Source organism: Galleria mellonella, unplaced genomic scaffold (genome assembly GCF_026898425.1).
Source record: "Galleria mellonella isolate WM207_F2 unplaced genomic scaffold, CSIRO_AGI_GalMel_v1 utg33, whole genome shotgun sequence".
In the NCBI taxonomy this organism is placed as follows: domain Eukaryota; kingdom Metazoa; phylum Arthropoda; class Insecta; order Lepidoptera; family Pyralidae; genus Galleria; species Galleria mellonella.
Window position 1 is genome coordinate 2,673,832 of NW_026442079.1, and position 16,027 is coordinate 2,689,858.

General features: G+C 31.2%; 1 protein-coding gene across 2 annotated transcripts in view; it reads left to right on the forward strand.

Annotated features, from left to right (window-relative positions):
- LOC113517497 (putative fatty acyl-CoA reductase CG5065) overlaps positions 1-15,956 on the forward strand; it is a 28,443-nt gene extending 12,487 nt beyond the window's left edge. For both annotated transcript variants that reach the window (XM_052896543.1, XM_052896542.1), the window contains exons 2-8: positions 7,405-7,604; positions 10,358-10,666; positions 11,307-11,502; positions 13,520-13,718; positions 13,942-14,181; positions 14,752-15,009; positions 15,636-15,956. In XM_052896543.1, the coding sequence (XP_052752503.1) occupies positions 7,407-7,604; positions 10,358-10,666; positions 11,307-11,502; positions 13,520-13,718; positions 13,942-14,181; positions 14,752-15,009; positions 15,636-15,801 (1,566 nt within the window). In that variant the 5' untranslated portion in view covers positions 7,405-7,406 and the 3' untranslated portion in view covers positions 15,802-15,956. The remainder of the gene's footprint in view (positions 1-7,404; positions 7,605-10,357; positions 10,667-11,306; positions 11,503-13,519; positions 13,719-13,941; positions 14,182-14,751; positions 15,010-15,635) is intronic.
- The last annotated feature ends 71 nt before the right edge of the window (positions 15,957-16,027 follow it).

Here is a 16,027-nt window from a genome sequence, read left to right on the forward strand (position 1 = left end):
GCAAGTCGCAAATTTACGCAAATTGTAAAAATTGAATCCTACAAACTTATTTTCACTATCACACTGTTTTGTCACTTTCTTTCAAATTAGGAATTTAGTGTAACAGAGATGAGACAGTTAAATAGCTAAAATAGATTTATGAGAGGTCTGATGTTTTTTTTTTATGAATAAGAGGGCTAGGCTTTATACGAGACGTTATTTACGTAACATGTTAGCCAATGTCTACAGCGATAGAGATAATTCTCAGCCACTCGCAGTTATATACTTAAAAATCGTAACTAAAAATGTGGGATCTCTCAGTACCATGGGTTTCCACAAACTTTCCGCAAGATTAGTAGCAATCCAACAACAACCGCAGGATTAAAATCACTCCATCTAGTGGCTGTTATTGCCTCGACTGTTATTGACTAGCTACATAGGTACTTAACTAATCACGCAATGTAGTACACTTAATTTTACTAACTTTAAGACACTTTTCATATATATATTTTATGTTATATAACATTACAACACGGTTTATAAAATGTTTTACCTCTCTCTGCATAAATGAAATAAATAGACTTCCTATACTTGCACAAATAAATATTTAAAATAAGATAAAATATTTTTTCCAATCTACTCGAGTCCACTCTAATATTTTATTTTAATAGTTTGATCGCAAATAAGTATATTGTATATCAAATATTATAGAATATTTACATTTTGAAATAAAATATATGTAATTACTAGTAGTTTGTTAGAAGAGATTCTTCATTGACAACTTCCATACAAATTGATTAAATCGATATAGATAAGTGAACTCTATCACAGATTTATCTTATTATCACAAATTGTTCCCCATAACTTTTTATAAAGAATTTATTATATGTAAGCGTATCATGTGGCCGGTCTCAGTAATTTCGGCTGTATAAATCAGTCTGTGCGTTTCTTCTTTCGTATTATAATTAGTTTTTTATTATTATTTCATTAATTTCAAATTTTACTATTTTTGTAATAATCACAAAATCTAATAACAATCACAATAATCAACAATTATTTTCTGTTTGTAGTGTTTTAAATAAAGCGAGTGGAAACAACTTAGATACTCATGTTTACTACTACATACTACTTTCAAATAGTCAAGTTGAAATAAACACCAAATTTTAAATTAGACCCTCTGATATACAACTGTGAAAACCGCATCCAATTTGGTGTAATAATTTTTGAATGATACCGGAACAAACATACTATTAGACAGACAAATGTAATTTCGAAAAAAATTTTTTTGACATTTATTGATCCTATTAAGACCCTCATATTAATTTTTCTTAAACATTTCCCGTGCACAGACGTCATCTAGTTGCAGTTTTTTTTTTTTTATACTCATTTTAGTAAGATTATAGGTATATATTCTTAACTTATTTGGATGGATATATTAAATTCAAATTATTTATTGTTATATATATGTTGGGTTTATTAATTCAAATAAAATTTTATTTACCGCCATCTTAGATTATGACATAACTTTTAGTCTTCGTCTGTGTATACGTGTTATAATTTTAAGCAATGTTGTCTGTCTATTAGTTTGTTACGGCTTTACGTAAAAACTAGTACACCAAATTGGATACGGTTTTAATAGCTGTATTCCTGGTAATCTCACTTAAAATCTTATACATATTTCATCTTGATGTACTATCTAAAAGTAGTCTATTTCATTAATTTTCCTAATTAATCCACGCATATAAAGTAGCAGCCAAAAAGCTAGTAAAAAATATAGTCGATAATGACTATTTAAAATGAGTTGGAAACTGTGAGCGTAATATTTACTCGTAGCCATTTGAAGTGGCCGCAATATTCGACAGTTTTTCTACGTTTTTTGGCCTTGAACAATCACTGCAGAACTAAATAGGTAACTTTATATTAATTTTCATTTAAAATATAATCAAGAAATATGCTTTGAATAAAAACTAGCATATGTTTTAATTAAATTTAAAAAGTTAATAGAGAATATATCTTATATGAAGGAATCCATCCATGTATATAATTTTATAAGTATATAAAAGTATATAGTAATTTTATAAGTTCTTTTTTATCTCAATAGTTTCCACTTTATTATAATCACACAATATCAAACTCTGCACTGAATAAACAAACTCCAAGTCTGATACCTATTTCATTATATGTATGACTTACAAAAAGATCAAATAAAGGATTTCCTTGTATCTAATATATGAACATTAGTAAAGATAGAGACAAAATTCACCATAATATTCATGTACATATTTATCTTTTACTCAAGGAAGTTAATATTTATCATGGACTTGCAGGATGTATATATTTATGCAAAATATACCTAAATAATGGCTCCACTAATCTACTAACCCACTAAAATATTCTAAATATAGACACGAGTACGTTCTAGATATTTTCTAAATAATATCTAACCATTTTTAATAATAGATCTGGAGATACAAAAAACATATTACATAATTTAAATGAGCAACATCAAAAAGATTAGAAAGCAGGTGAACGAACTTTACTGTTCAACGTAAACATTGGAGGCGTTTTTTGGTCTAATTATTCGTTCCAGTGAGGTACCTACTAGCCATTATAGTGATGGGCCTTGGAGTTATAGAACCATTCACGTGTTCCGTAGATGACTGCGCGCGCGCCATTCATGCCTCATGAATAGGGCTGCCCTTTGTGTAAAAGTGGATATATCTTACTCATTACATTATTAGAAAAAAAAATATTAAAAACATGTCATCATATTAAAAATACAGCTAATTCAGTATTAACTTCCTGATGCAACTTCATTATATTGACTACATATACTTTATTTTACTTTGTCCCACTCTCTTTATTAAAATGTTTTTATTATTTATACCCGCTACTTGTTTCAAGACTTTACCTTGCCGATTGTTAATCTTACCTAACTATCTTACTAATTTAATAAAATTGTTACTAGACGATGTCGATATATGAAAGGTTCTTCTTTGCGTAATGGTGGAAATTTCCATCATAACATTGAATACCCAAAAATTATATAAAAGACCAAGTTCACTTTAAGTTGATCGTGTCTGGATAGCTTTTTAATGTCTATTGCAAAAAACGAAACATAGTTGTCAAATTTATTTTTTTAACCAATTTTCCTTTAATTTTGAACATGAATTATATAAACTTGATTTATTTCACCATTAAAAAAAAATCATGCAAAGAAGGGTTAAAAAATGATGTAAGAAATTTTATTGCGAACAAATGAAGGCAAAATAATAAATTGTAGAAAGTTTGTCTATTTATCTTTATGTTTGTTCTAGCATCACGCAAAAAATACCTCACCAATTTTAATGCGGTCTCCACAGTTATCTTTCTCAAGGTCGAATTTAGAATATAGTGTATGTTTTATGTTATTAAGGATTTATGTTACACTTTTATAAATTTGTATGATTTTAAACATCCTTTAATTTCTTCTGGCCACATTTATAAATAAGACCACAGTTGTGGATAGTGACCAGTACCTATAAAGTACACTAAAATTGTTTTAGTAAAAAGTAATTCAATAAAACAATCTGTTTAAATGTCACTAAAGAAATATTATTTTATACGTTTGACAACCGCAGTAAAGCTTTGGTAATGTTTTAAGAGGGACGCTGCTGCCTATTTCCCAACCATTAAGTTCCCTTAGTCGCCTATTACGACATACACAGGGGTGGCCCATTCTACAAAATTCAAAGAAGTAATTATTCATTATTAAAGTAGATTACTTTGGATAATTAAAATATTAATATGGTATATAATATCAGAGACATAAGATTCAATTTTATGCGTTAAATTTGTGATAAATATCTAAATTCGTAAAATAACTGTGGTAACCCTGTCGCCGACTCCATTTGTGGGCCACCCGAAAAAGGGAAAGTTAATCACTACGAAACACGCCAGTTCTATTCTTTCGTTTTACATTACCAAATCGATGATATAAGTGCCTATGTTGTTGAGAAATGCAATTTAGTTATATTTTGGTAATATAAAGAATGATATTAATAAGTCACAGTAGTAATCTAGGTAATACATGGTCGTAGCTAAAGAAGGGGCATTGAGGAGCAATGAGATACCTTAAAAGGCCCAATGCCCTAACTTAAAATGAAAGGCCTCAAGAAAATTAGACAGATTCTTACTTATGGCTTCTGCCCTACCAAAAAGTTCTGCTCTACCTCTCCATAGGGCTAGCTATGGCCCTGAGGTAACATAAACATCACAGCCGGGGAAATTTAGTAATTTAGTAACAACCAATCTAAGCGACTTATATTGAAAATGACCATTAAAAAATAAGAATATGTATTTTGTTTCTACTGTATTGCTTAGGACCAATAACTTCTTTTATTAGTTAGGTCATCCACTTGTTTACCATTTCAATTAGATATAACGTATAAAACAAAAATCTGCGTATCTTCATTACTGTAACTTGGACAAATAAAGAGAATGGAATGCTAATGACCTTAGATACCTACTTTTTACACACTTAAAGTTACTTGTGGCAAAGTACTTAGAATCTTATTTCTTTCTTTTTATTTTAATTAATAAAATGTGATGTTTAAGAGTGATTAATAATAATTACCTAAATATTTAATTATATAGTATATTTAATAAGTTTAAGAACTATGTTTTAATGAAAACTGAATATGAAAAACAATTAGAAATTAGTAATATTAAAGTTACTATCTGCTTAATTCATAACTGCTACGTAACTACTGACTAACAAATAAATACCTAACTCCCTTATACAGGTAGGAGAGTTAGGTATCTACTGTGTAACTATGTAGCCTTTGTTCATTATTGTAAAATATAATAAAAATGCTTCGACAGATCGATTAAATACTAAAGGTATATTCAGAAATATTATTCACAATTTATCTGAATTTTTAAGGTTACATCAGTTGAAAGGCTTATCTTTAATCTCCGTGTAAAATGGGTTTATAATATAGTTACATTCCCATGGCGTTATCCTATGTAGCTTATCCCTGTACCTAACATTCCAATGATAAAAATGAAGTACATTATAATTTAGCAGAAGTAAAATTTATAATCCTCGCTAACTAAATTGGTTTAATTAAAACATTGGAACTAGCAAAGTTGGATTCTATTTTTAATAAATGATTAATTTCGAAACAGAGGAGGTAAAATTTTGTAATCTATTGCACACTGAGGTATTAATAAGTTTAAGGCCATCGGATCTTATAAATATATATACGCGATCATTCTATTTCTTTAAGTTAATATCATCATCGAATCGTAATATAAGGGCCAAGTAAAAAATATTTAATAGCTACGCAATCATTGCATAAGATTTATTCAAGGTTTAAGATGAGGTCGTACCCTGAACTCATATCAAGTAGGCGAGGAGTGAATTTATATCTACACTTAATGTAGTAGAGTAGAGCAAAATTATTAAAATAGATGTTTTCTCGTATTATGACGAAGTAAAAATATCACCATCATTCATTGCACTCTTAAAACATCACAATAGGCGAGTATGTATCTAAATTTATGTAAATGTATCAATATAAGAGAAGAAAAGTTGGAAATGAAATCCTATACTAAACAGCCTAGCCAGGGCTATAATATCTCCTTCTGTGAATAGAAATTCATGCCTAGTAGATTAAGAGAGGCGTTGTTAAAAATTATGTATGTTATAACAGTATCCTATGCAAAAAGATAAATACAACAAATCTAAAAAAAGGTGAATAAGAACTAGGTACAGAGATAATTTTAAATAGGTATCTCAACCATATGTACCCACTATCAGAGTTCTTACTTACAATTTAATTCGAATGCGTTTAGGATTGGTAAAATTAGTATTAATCATTGTTGTATATTACTTTTATATAACCTGGAGGCCTACCATGAAATGAAATTCCGAATTTTCGGGCTCAATTTCGTGTTTTTGTTCGTACCTAAATCGACCCAGTAAATGGAGCTTAACGGTTCATTCATCATAAATCCTTTCCTAATAGTCCAAAGGAACGATATTTTAATATTTTTAATAATTTTAAACGGCATGTATTATGTAATTTTAACATCAAATTTCTTTTTCGTTCGTCCCCGAAATTTCGGAAAATATTTCGTGGTAAGCCCTCAGGACGCTAATAGATCTACAACCAAAATAGGAAATATCATTCGCACGCAAATTTAATTAGCTTTTATAATAGGTTATTTAACAATATAAAAAATGTAGATATATTTAATGTCATCCGTTTAACTAGGAGTTTTAAAAGCGGAATGCTTTAATCCTCCAAAAATTATATATGATTAATTATGCATAAAACAAAAAACTCATCATATTTTTATCTGGTATCACGTGATCGAAAATGTACAGGATTTTTTTTTATACAACTTAGAATAGCAAACAAGCTGACGGCCCACCTGATCTAAAGTGGTAACCGTCGCCTATAGACATGAGCAGTACCATGGACAGGTGTTACTCCTCTGTACCCAGTAAATTCACGCCATATCCCACCCTTTAAACCGAAACACAGCCATGCAAACATAACTGCTTCACGGTTGAAACACGAATGGAACAGAAGTACCCAAGCAATCGACTTTTGTACAAAGTCTCCCTCTGGTATATGATGATATCTTTGCGTTCTTGGTAGCGGTGCATGAATCATTGAGATTCGCGCCATTTTGTTATTTGAATAATTAGTACCGAACTAATAACTTTATTATTCGACTGCTAATTAACTGAAAACCCAGGGCACCTAAATGACAACATTGAATTCTAACTCCTGACTGATAATTAAAATCATTATAAAATCGAAATATTTACATTAAAATTAAATACAAGTAAATAACATTGTGTACATACACAAATAAAAATATGTTTATATAAATACATGTTTAAATAAAGTAGAGAGAGAGAGATGCTTCTCTCCCTCTCTCTACTTTATTTATAGATTTAAAATATTGAAATTAGGAACTATAATTCTTTATATAAATCGATTTTGTTTACTTTGGACATTTATGTAATGATAACCGCTTTTATCATCTCATTAAAATATGAAAATCACAACTAAACGTCTATAGGCGACGGCTACCACTTTCCATCAGCTTGTTTGCCATTCTAAGTTGCATAAAATATATAAATAAATGGATTCTGAATTTATTTTTAAATTTGTTTAGGTATAACAACATTATAACACCTGGCAGGCTGGCTCATTGCAAGTCAATCAAAAATTATCTTTGTTATTAACATCAAATACAATGTAATAAGATAATTTGCATCTTTATCATCAGTCTTTCCTAACATATTATGTATTCATCTTTAGATATTTCTTGATTCCTTTAATATAAATAATAAAATAAATATATACTAATAAGAAGTGATTCTTTAAATATTGTCCTATTTAAATATTTTCTTCTTTTTAACAGATATGGAGGCCAATATGTCCGTAAGGGATTTCTACAGAGGTCGAAACATTCTCTTGACTGGCGGATCTGGATTCATGGGGAAAGTACTCATAGAGAAACTTCTTTATTCTATTCCTGATCTTGGAAATATTTATGTCCTGATGAGACCAAAACGAGGAAAATCATTTACGCAACGTCTGGAAGATATGCAACGATTACCGGTAATTTATTTATTTCCGATAACAATAGCAAAATTGGGACCCACTGTAATTTTGTGACCTACATACCTAGCAGCTGGTCTTCACGGCAATGCCCTTGATCGACAATAACTACTGGTGATATTATCTTTTCTATAGCATTTGATGTCTATACACTTCGTAGTAAATATGCATACACGTATGTACACATGAACTTACAAATTGTGCAAGTATTAATTAATATGTCAATCAATCAATCATCAATCAATCAATACACATAATAACAAAACAATGATTTTTAAAATAGTTGTCTGTTTTTCCGTTGGTTTCAATCCAGGCTTGGGTATTTCGTGCCTTGTGACCAGGTGCATACTTCTGCTGGAAAGTCCACGGTATATTTTTAAAAAGTGTATTGCCGAGAAGTTTCATAACACGATCCAAGACTGTATCTTGATACACTTTGGCTGAAGTTGTCACTCCTTTTTTACAAAAATGTAGTTTTGTGACTACACGTCCCACCAAACCATCACTGACGCAGGATTATGACCATGTTGTACCTTTCCGTCCTCTTGAGCAGCTTCTTTAGGACTATGAGCATACACTTTATCATTTTTCTTTTTGTAATATACTTCAATCGTGAAAAATTTTTTATCGGTAAAGAGGATATTTCTGTGGCTTTCACCTGCGTATCGCGACAGAAGGCATTTTAATCGATCCATTCTCTAATTGTAAAGATTGATTTAGGGCATGTCCTCTTTATCGATGATAAGCACCGAGGTTTAAGTCTTGTTTTATATTACGCGACAGAGTCCTAGCGGAAATCTTCATTTCTCGCGATAGGATTTTTTGTTTACTAATGGGGTTTCGACGAATTCTGGCTTTAACAGCATTAATAGCCTTTGTAGTTCTAACAGCAGGCGGCCGTCCCGATCTTTTCTGGTCTTCGACAGAGAAAGTGTTGTTATATTTGTTGATAGTACGATATACGAACATACAGATGAAACCAAGCTTTTGAAGTGCCTGGAATATGATCGACGGCTCCATACCCACTTTGTGCAAGGCGATCACTGCAATCCTATTTTCTTTAATACCCCATTCTATATTGTAATTTGATAATGTACATATAAGTACAATGGCGCGCAATTGAAAGAAGTTTTTAAAATAATAAACGTGTTCCAAATTCAAAATAATTAAAAAGTTAAAAAAAGAACAAATAATAAAGAACAATATTTATGGCCAGACTAGTTATATACACATATATATTATTTTTTAAACATTATGGAATAAACATGGAATAAATATATCTTTACGCAGGGTATAAGTGATGTGTCACAGACATGTCATGTGCACGTCTGCCACATCACACGTCTGTCCATGTCTCCCACACTTCCCTTGTGATCTTGGCTGCGTTGCCCGCTGCACTGCGTGGGACCACAGCAAGCGCGACTGTGTTTATTTTTTCTGATGTAACTTTTTTATTTATGAACTGATTGAAGTAAAACAAATAAATGTTAAGCGGAGCCAACCGCAACGTATTAGTGAAAATCACATTCTAATCTGTTAAGCCACTACTGAGATTAGCGTGCATAAACATACTTATTTTACTTTGTATATAAGGTATAACAAATAATATAACATAAATATCCAACTTCTGTTAATCCATTGACACTTATTTAACTATAGCTTCTTTAGGACTTTCATCAACAATAATTGTGATATATCTTATATATAAAATTCTCGTGTCACGGTGTTTGTTACCAAACTCCTCCGAAACGGTTTTACCGATTTTTATAAAATTTTGTGTGCATATTGGGTAGGTCTGAGAATCGGCCAACATCTATTTTTCATACCCCTCAATGATAAGGATGACACTCCCCAATATTTTTTTTAATGGACAAAAAAAAATATTCTCCAAATAATGTATATGGCAAAACGTTTGCTGGGTCAGCTTATTTTATATAATAACCACATAGTTTCCTATATTTGTTCACTCTTGATACTCTTGATCCGCTCTATTCAACGGTTGGACAAGAAGTGCCTCCCCACCCAAATAACAATCTTTTATATGTACAGGGTCGAATTCGAGTAAACAAGCCAGCGAGACCACGTGTTCTTACAATCTTATTACTTTTTGTTCAAGTATCATATTAAAAAATAATTAAAAAATCAATTAAAATATAAATCAATGTTTTATAAATCCTACAAGAATAACTTATTGCAAAATTTGATGTAATAACAATTTTAACATTTTATTATTTTTAAAGTAGTTACTTTGATTTTATTAATAAATATAGGTACACATTTTGACACTAGATGTTTAAAAAAATAATATAATTTAAAATAAATATCTAACACGTTCATAAAGCCTATAAAAATAGTTTTTCTGATATATCTTTCATGTACAGGCAGCGACCAGTTATGATTTTGTTATCAGTATTGATTAATTGATTGATATTAGTTGTTTATTCGCGCGTCTCTGGATCGCTTCTAGTTTGGAAATCAAAGAGCATATATAGAAATGGAAATCGTCCATTTCTTTTTGATAATACGACATAAGTAAGAGTTACTCCTAGGAGTTACCAAACTTAACCGTGAATGCACCAATTGTACCCTCAATGTTTTTCGTCTTGGAGAGGAAGAATTGGTATTTCATTACATAGTTATATATAATATAGATCCAATATAAACTTCTATTGTTTAATTTCACCATTGTTTCGCCTTTTTTTATCTAAATGTTCTTTGGAGTACTCGCCGAATTATTATTATTATTTTTGCAGTTGTTCGACCGTTTAAGACAAGAACGTCCCGCCGCATTGAAGAAAATAAAAGCTTTACAAGGCGACGTTTTATTTGAAAATTTCAGTTTATCTGAAAAGGACATTGAGGAATTATCTAAGGAGATATCAGTATTTTTCCACTTTGCAGCAACCTTGAAACTGGAAGCACCCCTGAAGGACAATGTCAACATGAATACTTCTGGTACCGTTAGAGCTTTGAATGTCGCGAGACGGTTGAAAAATCTAGCTATTTTTGTTCATCTTTCAACAGCTTTCTGCTACCCAGATTACGAATCTCTAGGAGAAAGGGTAAGATCAATAGTGCATATTTAAACTTTGTACTTATTTATTGTAAATACGAGTAAATTGTAGATAAATAAATACCATTAACCATTGAAATCAGTATTAAATAATAAATCCATTCTTATAAAACTATGCACATTTTGAATATACGTAATTTACTATGCAACACGTGTATTCAAAATTATAGTTGTATATTATAATATGCAAGTCGTTGTATGCAAATACGAAATATAATAATTTTAACATACGAGTCATTATTTGTAAATTATCCTATTTATATTTACATACATTTTTTGTTTATTTTATAACCAATATAAGTTTATGAAAGCACAGATAAAATAATTAACTTGCACTATAAGATCTCCCTTGTGTCCAATTTAAAGATTCTAAAACTTCGAACAAGCGACCGCAATAGATAGATACTCTTTTTTGTTTTTTCCATAAGATTACAATGGTAAACTTATTATAAATACAAACAATTACAATAAAATATTACACTGAGAAAACAATAGATGGCCTTACCACTAAGAGCGACCTCTGTCAGGTAATCTTTGGATGGAGAAAAGTAATTATAAACAGTGTGATTGGAAGCAATATTTATTTATTTATTTAATATAATTCAACAAACTAAATTTATGAATTCCAGATTCATGCTCCACCAGCCAACCCCGAAGATATAATGCGTATAATAGAATGGATGGACGATAAGCAACTTAAAGCGCTAACTCCTTCACTGCTAGGAGCTCATCCCAACTGCTACACGTACTCTAAGCGTTTAGCTGAAAATGTCATTGAGAAGGCTTATGATGAACTACCTGTTGCTATTGCCCGTCCTAGTATTGGTAAGTAGTATAATCGAACATGTGCTTGCTAGTTAAGTATAACACTTATGTACTAATTAAGTATACCACTTTTGTAAATTGACAATAAGTAAACTTAACAAGATTTTAAATTTTTATAAAAACTAAGGATACCTAGTGATCAATAAAACACTAAAGATTTCTTAATTTTTACAATGTAATACAACAACACATACATTGCTCCCTCACAACAGAAAAAGCAATGCCCAATGGTGATACCCATGTTAACCTACATACGTCGCTATTCCTGGTGACTAGGGTATAATGCCTCTATACCCTATAATTTCACTGCTATATTCCACATGCCGGAGAGAAAGGAATTATTAGTAATGATCTCAACATCATCATCATCATTTCAGCCATTATCCGTCCACTGCTGGACAAAAGCCTCCCCCATAGACTGCCATAAAAAATGTTCCTAAGCCACCTGCATCCACTGACTACCTACAATGCATTTCAGATCATCACTCCGTCTAATGGGAGGTCTATTGCTAGCAATTACTCTACCAGGTCGACCTACCCTATCAAGGCGATTCCTCCTTGAAATCATCGTGCTTAATTCTTGTTAAATTCATCACGTTAGGCTGTACACTATGTTTTCATCCTCACTTACAAAAAGCCACTGGCACTCCACCGGTAAATATCAATAGTGCAGGCGGGGTTCATTCCATATTGTCCATAAACACCCATTAAACAAACTTCAAACCAAAACACAGTCACATAATTGTATTACATAACCAATAGATGTATTAATTATCACACTATTTTATACTGGAGGTACCTAATACTAATAATTATTTATTTAAATAATTATTTATTAATCTTTATTGCACTACTTAAAAAATAATACAAATATGTTAATATGCTTATATGTGCCCCCATGCATTGCCATTCCTGAGGACTCAGGTGTTATTCCTCTGTACCCTATAAATTCACTGCTATGTTCCGCCCTTCAAACCGAAACACAGTTATGCAAATACGACTGCTTCACAGTAGAAACACGAATGGGGCAGAGGTGCCTAAGCAAACGACTTTTGTACAAAGTCTCCCTCTCTCAGCTAGTTATGTAGAAAATAGCCATATTGCCTAGAATATCCATAATAAATGTCTATTTTCTACATAAGCGCCTAGTATTTCACTTATCGTGATGTTTCATATTTCTGTCCGTAATCTATTGCTCTATAGGTAAAAAAAGGCTTTGGACATCATATTAAATTGTCATCAGTTTTGTATGTACCACTATTTATTGCCATTGTGGCCATTTATAAAACTCTTAACGATTGCGGTTTGTTGCAAATCTTATATTATATTATCGCACAAAAATTCATATGTTCCATCGAAATACAAAACTACAAAAGGTTTGTTGAGTAACAAATAGACCGCTAATGTAAAACACAATCATAACAAGTACATTTTGCTCTAACGAAAAGCAACTTTAATCATTAACGCACACACACCCACGCACCGACGAACGTAGACACGTTAATTTGAAAATAATCAGATTTAGAACAATAAATAGTTTATCTATAAGAAGACGTTCCTCTAAAACATACAGTTTTTGACTTTGCATGAAAAAATAGCTTCAATCGCCACAAAATTAATATGAGACAAAAACATAAGAAAATCCTATCGATTCTAAAAATAATAATCAGAATCGGTACAAAGTAATTGAGAGAAATAAAAAACATATGGTGACGTAAAAGTTATTCAAAAGAATCGAGAACTTTCTACTTTTGGTAGTATTTTTTTATAAGTGAAAATGAAATGGCAATCTTACCTTAGCTAATATACCGTTAGGCGCGACCCAATAAGAAATGATAGGTGTAAATGAAAATAGCCCAGTCAGCCTACCATAATAAATTCATCAGGAATTAACCATGATAGTTTCCAGGGGGAATCGCGTAGAGGTCATCCTGGTTGGGTATATTGCTAGCCCCCCTACTTTTGGTAGTCGTAAGATAAAAACGGTTCTTAAAACTATTATAATTATGTATTTCAGTATGCCCGACGGTACTGGAGCCAATGAGTGGCTGGGTGGACAGTCTCAACGGACCAGTGGGATTAATGTTGGGAGCTGGCAAAGGCGTCATCCGCACCATGCTATGTGACGGCAGCTTAAATGCACAAGTTATACCTGTAGATACAGCCATCAACGCATTGATTGTTATGGGAATGGTTGAAGCCACAAAGAAAGAAAAGTTAGTTACAAAAGCTACATATATTAAATCTCTCCCTCTCTCTCTCTCTCTCTCTCTCTCTAGTCATTACTTGACTGTTGAGCGTTGTGATGTTTCTGATCTAACTTACTAGCTATTTCTTGCCATCTTCCCGATCTCTGGCATACTAAACGGTTTTCTTGTGAGTTTAAAATCTTGATCACTACAACACGCTCATTAAATATGTTATTTACTTTTTTCATAGATCTCCAACTGTTCCGGTATACAATTTGAATAATGGTCATCAAAACCCTATGACATGGGGTAGAGTATTGCAAATTGGCAAAGTTTACGGACGCAAGTATCCTCTAGAATGGCCATTGTGGTACCCCAATGGAGACATAACCACTAATAGGATATTACACGAAATCTACCGGCTCCTATTTCATCTTCTGCCAGCTTATTTTATTGATTTACTTATGCTCATTTTGGGACAAAAGCGATTGTGAGTATTTAATATAATAATTAATTTTGCACTTTATTAATGTTGCGCTATATTCTACGGATAATGATAGCAGAAAACATACAAACAGATAAATAGCTTCGTATTTATATTGGTATTACCATTTCATATAATAAATGTTACGAAATCCACACTACTATAGCGTACGCATGCATACAGTTAGTTACTCTAGAATGCGTGTCTAAATAAAACATACATAGAATTTTATATTAGACCTTCAGAAAGAAAACTTGAAAATCCGTATTCATATTTGCGTAATATGAATTATAATTATAAAATACGGAACAAACATAAATATTAAGTAATAGTTAGTATATTATAATTAACTTCTAATTAAGAGCTTTCAAGATATTTTTTTTTTCTTAAATTTTCCTATTGTATTTAATTGTAAGATAACAATAGGAATATGAGTTTAAAGTAAATTTTCATGTTTTGAAATTATGAGCTGAACTAATAATTACAAAAAAATACACATGATACTTACTTATCATCAATATGAACAATAAATGTCGATTCTACAAATATGTTAATATACAAATATATTAATTGCAGTATGGTGAGAATCCAAGACAGAATAAGCCAAGGACTAGACGTTCTGCAATATTTCACTATGCGTCCATGGACATTCCCCTGTCCTAATTATGATAGCCTACAAACAATATTAAACGACGAAGAAAAAATTATATACAATATGGATCATAGAACTTCTAACCGGGAAGAATACTTAAGAGCATGTATAGAGGGAGGACGTATATACTGTCTTAAGGAAGACCCGAATAAAATAGGCAGAAACAGAGCTTACCACAACTTGTGAGTATTGTTTGGTTATTCAATCTAAATAATTCTAAAGGTATATATGTGTCACTGGAATTTGTCACATTTTTCAAGCAGTATTTTTTATGGATTTTAGAATTCCGTCAACGCATCAGTGAATCCTCCTATGTTGCTAATACATTGCCAGCTACCGATGTTGTCTTTAAATAAAATGAGGCTACTTACCATTTGCAATCCTTTCACATACATAAAAAATTGGTGGCCCACCATATAGAAAATAGCCTATAATCAAAAAAAGTAATACCTAATTATAATGCTGCCATTCTCATGCTTTTACGTTGCCATTGTAGTTAACTAAGGATTATACTTTATATATGTATATAAGTAAAAAATAAGATTATAGAAAAATCAGTAAAAGTGGTTGCGGCTGCGAACTAGTTATTGTTACATTTTACTGCTATTAGAAACAAATTAGAAAGTTTGATGAGTAACTTTAACTTTTAACCACAAACCTAGATCTATGGGTTTGTGGTTATTATACAAGACTGTGAGATCATTAAACTGTCTTAAAGCATTCATATATAATATTATTTAGTCCATTTATTCATTTTCCAGTTACTATTATATTGCCTATATATTGTACTTAATATTATTTTTTTCAGCCTCTTCACATTGGACTGCATCGTTAAATTCTTCTTCTGGATGCTAATTTTTTCGTATTTGGCGTCGTGGTTCGAGCCTGTCAAGGTTATGTTCTCTTATGGAGGTCCAGTTGTGAAATATTTACCTATTCTAGGCAAAACTGTGTTTGAAGATGACCAAATTTAAACAAGTATATTTGACCACAACATGAAGGATCATCTATACTCCATTATACATAAGGTATAGATATAAAGTAGGTAGGTAGTTACATTATAAACGACTTCAATTCCCTCTTCAATGGATCTAATGTATATTATCTTCAGTTACAACTAACTATATATATATATATATATATATATATATATATATATATATATATATATATATATATATATATATATATATATATATA